We start from the raw sequence: 8646 nt of genomic DNA, 5'->3' as shown, positions 1-8646 counted from the left end.
AACCTGCCCTGCCATAATTAAGCAATCACATGTTACCTGCCCCTTTCCTAATAAATGATCCCGTGCATGTGGTGGCAAAGCTACAGAGGATAGATGAACCGGCAGATTTTTGTCACCACTATAAAAGATGATGGAGTTATTGGCAGGATCGACAGCCTTATATATCTTTTATTCTGCTTTATATTGATGTAACCGACTTGGCTTTGTATTATTTGTATTATATCTAATCTTTCCTTTTGTGCCTCCTTTTTTAGGATCCTGAATGTTCTCCACGTACGAATTCTTCTCCCTCTATTTAATGGGCGCTGGATGACCTCGTAAGACCCGCAGCTGATCCTGCTCTTTCGGGAAAATGCCGCTTCCGTTTGGGTTAAAGTTAAAGCGGACGCGGAGGTACACGGTGTCCAGTAAAAGTTGCCTGGTGGCGCGGATCCAGCTGCTTAATAATGAGTTTGTGGAGTTTACCCTGTCGGTGGAGAGCTCGGGGCAGGAGTGCCTGGAGGCGGTGGCGCAGAGGCTGGAGCTCCGAGAGGTGAGTGCGCTGATGATATAATCACTGTATGCTTTATCTAGATCTCTATATATTATATGGTGCGATGTGGGAGCCGATTCTGCTATTCTATATCACTGATCCTGGAGGATCTGAAGAATGTCCTGTGCTGTCCATGCATGTATGATATAAATCAACCTTAGGTCCCATCATTTCATATTATCCTTTGTAAGATCATTATTAAAAGTTTCATGTGACGGGTTCACTTTGTGTGTGGATATAGTTAGAACTCATTGCCAATATTGTCCTCAATGTGGGAGATTCACCCTCAATGTGGGAGATTCACTGTGGCATGGAAATGGAGGGTAAATCTTGCAAGAACAGAGGCTCCCACCACTATATTCCTTTGCCTAAAGTTGCCCTGGAATGCACCTTTTTGCTTTCTACAAAGCAAACCCATGATTGTTAGTTGTTCAGTAAAGGAATAGAGCGTGTTTACCATGCATAGTGAATTGTATCATCTTAGGGAAGCCAAAATAAATTTTACCCTAACCAAATGAAAAAAAAAAATCAGGATTTGTTTGCATGTGATTGGAAGGTTGAGCTATTATAACGTCACTTTCTTTGTTTAGTGTGACTATAGAACATATATAACACATATATATTCAAACACACATTTTATTACACACACACATATATATATATATATATATATATATATATATAGTATGTGTGTGTTTGTATATATGTGTATATATAGGTATGTATATCTAGGTGAGGATGTCAGGGCTCGCCCACATTCTGGGGTGGTAGCAAAATACAAAATTGGAAGCCCTGGGAATGAAGAATATGTGAAATATTCCTTTCTAATAGACTAACCACTCTTTAGATCTTTATTATATGAGAGTTATATGGAAGGAGACATTAATCAGGTGACCAGAGTTAAAGTTTCAGTTGCAAAAAACGAAAAGTTTCTTATTTTGTAAAAAGGATTACTAAAACCTTTACCATTGGTAAATACAAAACAATATATTTGTCTTATCAAAGAGTTAAACTGAGGGATGCTAATATTTGCCCTGTGAAAGTGAATGTTGTCCTAGAAAGTTTTTCATACATAATATTAATAAAAATAAAAATAGTAATAATATTAAACAGTATTTTTCCATAGCAACAACATATTCCGCAGTGCTGTACATTAAATAAGGGTGGTAAATGGCAGATAGATACAGATAGATACAGACATTGACACAGGGGAGGACCCTGCCCCGAAGAGCTTACAATCTAATTGCATATATTTTTTGTTTTGTGCAACTTAAAGTCCAACTGCAGACAAAACATTGTTTCTATACTTTTTTGGCTGCAAAAGTTATAAATGAACTTTGTGTACTTCAACTGCATTTGCAAACCTAAATGTTATCTATTTAAAGTGATAACATTGTCAGGGTTCTGCTCATAGATTGTGCAGAGAGCAGAGCAGCTCCATGTACTGCAGCCTGTAAAACTGGAATAGGAAGGAAGGGGTGGAGACGAGACCAGTCACTGTGCACAAAGAGAGAGCGCGTCGGTGATCAGTCTTTATTACAGGAAGCTCCTGCACAGAAGAATCATGCCGGATTGCTGCACAGAACAAATACTCAAGGAACCCGCTTTTTTTTGCATTTTGGAAATATTATTTTAGCACAGCTTTAAGTAATGTATAAAAGCTAAACCTTGTCAGCAAAAATTTGGGCAAATATTCCCCCTAAAAAATCCCCTTTACCCCCTTAGTCTCACAGAGCTTAGTGGTTCCTCCTGCAAAACATTTTGCTTTGCAGGGATTTAGGGATTAGGGATGAGCGAGCAAGAATATTAGGTCCGATCTCGCGGAAAATCGGGCCTTTCTCGCTTACCAAAAATGTAAGTGAGAACGGCCTACTGAGAGGTCAAGCTCTGGCCGAACAGAAGGATTTTCATGCAGTCCTCAGCGATCCCTGGGCACAAGAGTTTAATTAACCTCTAGTGCCCCGCGGATTGCACACTCTTCTCAATGAATGCAGCCACAGCTGCAATCATTAGGAAGATGCCCAGCACAGGAGAACCTCCTCATATTGTAATATAAGTATCTCTTACAAATGATACATTTGTATCTGTAACATGAATCATTTGTGTAAGAGATACTTATATTACAATGTCAGGAAGTTCTCTTTTGCTGGGCATCTATTCAATGATTGCAACTGTGGCTGCATTCATTGAGAAGAGTATGCGATCCCTAGGGCACTAGAGGTTAATTAAGTGCTGGGGATCGCAAACCGGAGGAATCCCAGGGAATTTCACGGAACCATCAGAAAAGGCATTCTTGCTTTTCCCTATTAGGAATTTTTGAGTGCCGCGGGGGACATGGGAGTTCTACTCTCCCATTCCTTCAGTCGGTGATTCTCAGAGTAAGTGGAGTAGAATGACAAATATTTCCATTCTTATACAGCACCAGATTTGTTTTGCCTTCATATATTACTGAGGGTTACACTGTACCTCTCATTGGTACAAATTGTTCTCAGCACATAATTCACTTGTCCTCATGCATCGGGTCGACCTGTCCCATCCCATGTACACATTGACCATTCTCTGTCTGTCGGTTCATGAAGGTTGGGCACTATCTCAGTCTGCTGTAAACCAAAGCTGTTCGAGGTGGAGCAGGGAAGTGGCTTTGAATCTGGAGCTTCAGATTACCTGGCATGTTATGATGAAGCATGCTCTGCATAGGGTGGCTACGCTGATGCTCCAGGTACCCCGCAAGGCAATGTAGGGAAAAAAACGGAGGGCAAAGCCATTGGAAAGGCTGGGTGTGAACAAAATGACAGCTGTGAAAAAAAAAGATAGCAAGTAAATTAAAAGCTATGTTGCTCTATATCTTCTTCCACCTGCAATAATTAATGACACTTTCAATCTTTGTAATGAAATCCAAGTCCCTGTGTTGGGTGCAGTGAGCAGTCTGAGTATCTCAGTATGAGACTTTCTTATTATCTGCAGAGATGACTCATTGGTTTCACTGAAACTCTTCAGATATCTGCAAAGCCTGGAATCCAGAGAACATCTCAGGAATTCATCCACAAAAGGTGTTGCTGCCAATACCTGACACCAAAAGTGGTCATGACAGCAGCAGGTCGCTGGGCAGCGGATTCACATGCCAATCTTGATGCAAGAGCGGCTAAATGTGTCTTCACATCATTCCTGCACGGCTGTGTCATCGAGGAGCGTACGCCGAGGTACGCTGGAGTGTGGGAGGCTGCAAAAAAAGAACAGCCAGGCTTTTATAAATAAAGTGGTGAAGCCCTGGCATGGTGTGCCATTCCCTAGAGAAAAAGTGCCAAGCGTGTGCCTGTTTAGAGCTAAACCCAATCACACTATTCCCACATGAGATTTACTATGGCATTTTAAAAGTTGGCTTCAGAACTTTCATTAAAATGATGCCTGGTGATCCTGGCATGGGCACCTGCTTTGTCTCTTTGTCACCCTGACACATTTGCCCGTGATGGGGAATACAAGTGGCCGTACATATTAAGCAGCCATGATCCAGTAATCACTATCGGGAATCCTGGGCAATGATATACAGACATCATATATGTGCATGTTGCTCCAGGGAACCCTGCAAGGCATTTGTGCCACCTTATAGGCGAGAATCATGGATGGAGATATTGGCAAGGCTGGGACTAAAGAAATGACAGCCACCATTACCAGTTACAGGAAGCTTGAGAAACCTTGTACAGAAAGCAGCAGTGAGATGGATCATGAAAATAAAAGAAAGTGATTAATATAAAAACATAATGATGTTTATTTTATTTTGGACAAGCTGTTATAAAACGTATTTTATATAAATATCTTTCAGGAAACATTGGAGATCATTAATGGCATGTAAGTAGGACTTGTAGCTGTGCATTTAGCCGAAATGAATGAAGAATGGGAACCAACATTTTGTAGAGAGATCTTTATTACAAGAGATGTCTATTGGAGAATTAAGATTCCACTTTTACTTGGAGAATTAAAGATGAGGTGTAAAATATCTGCTAGGAACATTGGGTCTGATTTATTAAAGCTCTCTGAGGCTGGAGAGAATACACTTTCATCAGTAAAGTTGGGTGATCCAGCGAACCTGGAATGGATTTCTTAAAAACATTTGTTAGCAAATTTTTTGAATCCTGGACCAGATCCATTTCAGGTTTGCTGGATCACCCAGCTTCACTGATGGAAATGTATTCTCTCCAGCCTTGGAGAGCTTTCCTGTAAGAGATCTGTGCACCAAAGACTTCTACACATAGGGAAAACTTCACTTCTAAATTAAGTTTCCAATCTGATAAAATGATAAGATCAGAAGGAAATTCAGCAGCTGACTCATTTATCTTCTTTTTAATTAATTGACCATCAGAATATCAATTCAAATAATTACAAAAGTATATAAATATATATATATAATTACAAATGTCCTTTATAGAAAAATTCCAGGAATCATTGGATTTATTAAAGCTCCAATAGCCATCAGAATATCAATTCAAATAATTACAAAATTGCTGTTGGATCTAATCATGTATGAGACATAAAGAACTTTACCTGTGGATACTTTTTCCAAGTATAGTAAACTTTTTCCATGTATTATTTTCTTACATTCTGCAATGATTAAATGGCCCTGTATTGGTATTTTGGTGAATGTTTGTATCAATGTCGGTTACACCTGCTTTTTAACGGTCTGTGCAGATGCTGGATTTACATTGTCGATATTGATTTGTGATTGTTTTGGATGAAAATTTAGCATCTTGCAGAGTTGCTTAGTGATCTGCAATGCACTATTGGTCAGCACAGTGGCTCAGTGGTTAGCATTCCGCCCTTTGCAGCGCTAGGTCCTGTGTTCCAATACACTATCTGCATGGAGTTTGCAGGTTCTCCCCATGTTTGAGTGGGTTTATTTCAGGCACCCTGGTTTCTTCCCACACCCCAAAAACATGCAGTTAGGTTATTTGGCTCCCCCTCAATCTAACCTTATACTGTATTAAAAAATGATCAGGGTAGGGTCATTAGATTGTGAGCTCCTTTGAGGGACAGCTAGTCACATGACTATGGACTTTGTACAGCTCTGCGTAATATGTTGGTGCTATATAAATACTGTGTAATAATTGTAGTCCCTACATTGGGGGACTTTTGTTCATCCCCCTTCCTTCTCGCTCCATAGACTAGAACAAGCAGTTCAGTAGCACAGCAGTTGGTGCGTTCCTCATTCTAAAATCAATGTTATTTAGGTTTTTAGTCTTTAAACTCTGCAGCTTCCATTTAAATAAACCCTGGCATGGAGATCCTTGTTCAAGCATTTTCTAGAATAGGATGACAACGTCCTGTACCTGTCCTAAAATTGATCACCTGTGTTGTCACATGCCATGGACTGATCAGTAGACATGAAGTGTCTGGAAGAGATCGGCAACGGCAAGGATAGGAAAAAAGAATATAAAATAAAAAGTGAAAACAAGGAAAAAGTAATAAAAATAGTTTGGTAAACCAAGCAAAAAAGCAAAAATGTTTTACATCTGCTTTAATTCCTTGCTTCAGCCTATAAGGCAACATTTGCACCATGTGCAGCTATATGTGCACTCCGCAGTTTTGTTATCGGAGTAGTGACCGACTCTTTCTCTGTGGTTCTTGTTCTCAGGTGACGTACTTCAGCCTGTGGTACTACAACAAACAGAACCAGCAGCGTTGGGTGGACCTTGAGAAGCCGCTGAAGAAACAGCTGGATAAATACGCCTTGGAGCCGACCGTCTATTTTGGAGTGGTGTACTATGTGCCGTCTGTGTCCCAGCTGCAGCAAGAGATCACCAGGTGAGGGCAGAACTGCAACATCTTCATTGGGTTCAATGAACGCGCTTGTCGCATTTTTGTATTATGATATAAATTTAGATCTAGTAACAAATTTAATTCCATGCATGGATTCTCCGGTACTGATGCCTTTAGATCTAACACCAATTTGAAAATATCAGTGGGTGCTACTCCAAGCAACCCACAAATATCCTGGATCCAATCTAGGCAAACTTCTGGTCATCATATCGGCATACATTTCGTATGACTGTTTACGTATTCCCTGAGGAAGCTCAGGAAGTGGCGAAACGCGTCGGGATTCGAGACGCTGTTATCGATTTCGATCCTATACTTTTTTGAGTATACTATGTCTAGCTAATTGGTCTGCTATCCCATGCTATTGAATAAGAAGGACCCCCCAAATGATTATACAGTGTTTGTACTTTTGAGTTGTGCCAAATTTTTTTTTATTTTTGTTGTATTATCAGTACAAACATTTTGTACCGCAAAACAAACCCAGCCTTTGTTCTTTTTGCTTTCAATGCAAGTATAAAGATTAAAAGCAATCATGGCGTCCCATGAATGCACCCATAGGGGTTGTGGCTACTTCTAATACAGAGGTAGGCAAACTCTGGGCTTTAGGTCAGATACGGCCTAGCCAGTATTCCAGTCCGGCCTAACGCCCCCCTAGTTATTTATTGTCCTAGTGTGCCTTCTTGACCTGAAATGGCCTAGTAGTCCAAAAAGTTTGCCAAACCCTGCTCTAATAAATGCCTGGTCCCATACCTTGACACTAGGTTGTCAGATGTCTCCGCCCTGGTGGGCAGTGGAGAGTAAAGATTTAGAGGTCAGCGACATAAGGGCTTTGAACTCTTTTACAGTCATGTCCAAGTTTACCTTTCATATGGTTACATTTGATTGAAATTTCCTTCTTTCACTGGTCAATATGTTTTTTAATTAATCAATAAATTGCAGTTAAACCCAAAAACAACCAATAAATATATATTGCAGCTTCCCAGGTGTCTGATATAATGACTGCATTCATTTTTACAGAAAAATACATCCAGAAATCGTGCGTGCTTGTTTCTTTCTGTGTACTGACCTAAAAATCTCAAACTTAGAGATTTATTGCTGCGGTTAGTTTAGGGGAATTTCTTTTTATTCTATTATAGTATTATCTTGAGTTTTGTGGTTATTCCCCATCGCCGTCTCTCTTGGGCTGTGGTCGGTTGATTTGCCGTTGCAGGGTGGAGATGGAATAACTTAGTGATATGACCTGTGTGAATAACACTCTGAACATTTTCCATGCTTTGTTCTTTCCTCTGATTGGTGACATTTCCATATTTTTCCTCTTACAGCTGATTTTGGAGACTACGACCAGTATGAATCACAGGATTTCCTGCAGCGATACGCTTTGTTTCCTGTGGTAAGTGGAGTCGCCATTAACTCCTCGTATACCGGACAGACTGAGGATAGCACAAGTGTCCGCAGCCCGCCCTGTGCATTATATAGATCGCCGCCCTATGGACGGTCACTTGTTAGGGTTTTAAAGAGCAGACACAAAGTCTGACAACAAAGTGAGATCTGCGGGGAATTACCAAACCAAATATATCAGGGTCAATAAAACAACATAAAATAAGAATTCCTGAAGACATTATTAAGATCACAAAACATTTTTTAATGTTCATTAGATGAATTTTAAACGTAACTTTTAGTTTTAATCTTCTCAATACATTCCAGGTGCATTAAAACAATGTGCAGTCTTTACCGTGTTTAAAGGACTTTTCCCTTTGTATTGAAGCTAAATTGTCTTCTTGTAGAAGTGATTCAAACAGGAAGGGGAGATTACATAGTGGCCAGGTCCCTAAGGGGTAAAGAAAACATATTATTCCCTAGAACAGGAGAGTGCCAACCCCAAATTTAATCAGTATAATAAATAAGTCCAGACAGAGAGTTTTTTTGGAAACAAAGTTCAAAGTGCTCAGAATACAATACATTCACAAAGGTAATTTGAGATTAAACATCTCACAATATTGATTATAGCAATATTCGGGCCAGTGTAAATGGCGCTAGACAGTGTACCATAACTTCACAATATTGTTATTTCATTCTTAATGCCAGTATATATGGTACTAGACAGTGTATACCTGACCATAACATAGAACACATAAGGGATTATAGGAAAAATACCAATACTACAGTATCCATAAAGAAAAGATGTGAAGAAATGCAGGCGTGAAACCATGAAAACCCGACGCGTTTCACCCAACTAGGGCTTCCTCAGGGGTGATATCATACAAGCAGAACACATATGCTAGAAATAACAAGTATATACAGAATAC

The 8646-nt window shown here is 39.9% G+C and overlaps 1 protein-coding gene across 1 annotated transcript in view; it reads left to right on the top strand.

Annotated features, from left to right (window-relative positions):
* Window positions 1-8646, top strand: part of PTPN21 (protein tyrosine phosphatase non-receptor type 21) — a 42699-nt gene that overhangs the window by 7329 nt on the left and 26724 nt on the right. Inside the window, exons 2-5 of the mRNA XM_072427669.1 lie at window positions 255-532; window positions 6159-6328; window positions 6793-6851; window positions 7663-7730. Coding sequence (XP_072283770.1) covers window positions 353-532; window positions 6159-6328; window positions 6793-6851; window positions 7663-7730 — 477 coding nt within the window. The 5' untranslated portion in view covers window positions 255-352. The remainder of the gene's footprint in view (window positions 1-254; window positions 533-6158; window positions 6329-6792; window positions 6852-7662; window positions 7731-8646) is intronic.

The sequence above is a fragment of the Pyxicephalus adspersus genome, chromosome 12 (assembly GCF_032062135.1).
Source record: "Pyxicephalus adspersus chromosome 12, UCB_Pads_2.0, whole genome shotgun sequence".
Classification (NCBI taxonomy): Eukaryota; Metazoa; Chordata; class Amphibia; order Anura; family Pyxicephalidae; genus Pyxicephalus; species Pyxicephalus adspersus.
Note: the sequence above shows the minus strand (reverse complement) of the source record. Positions and strands in the feature narration are given on the sequence as shown.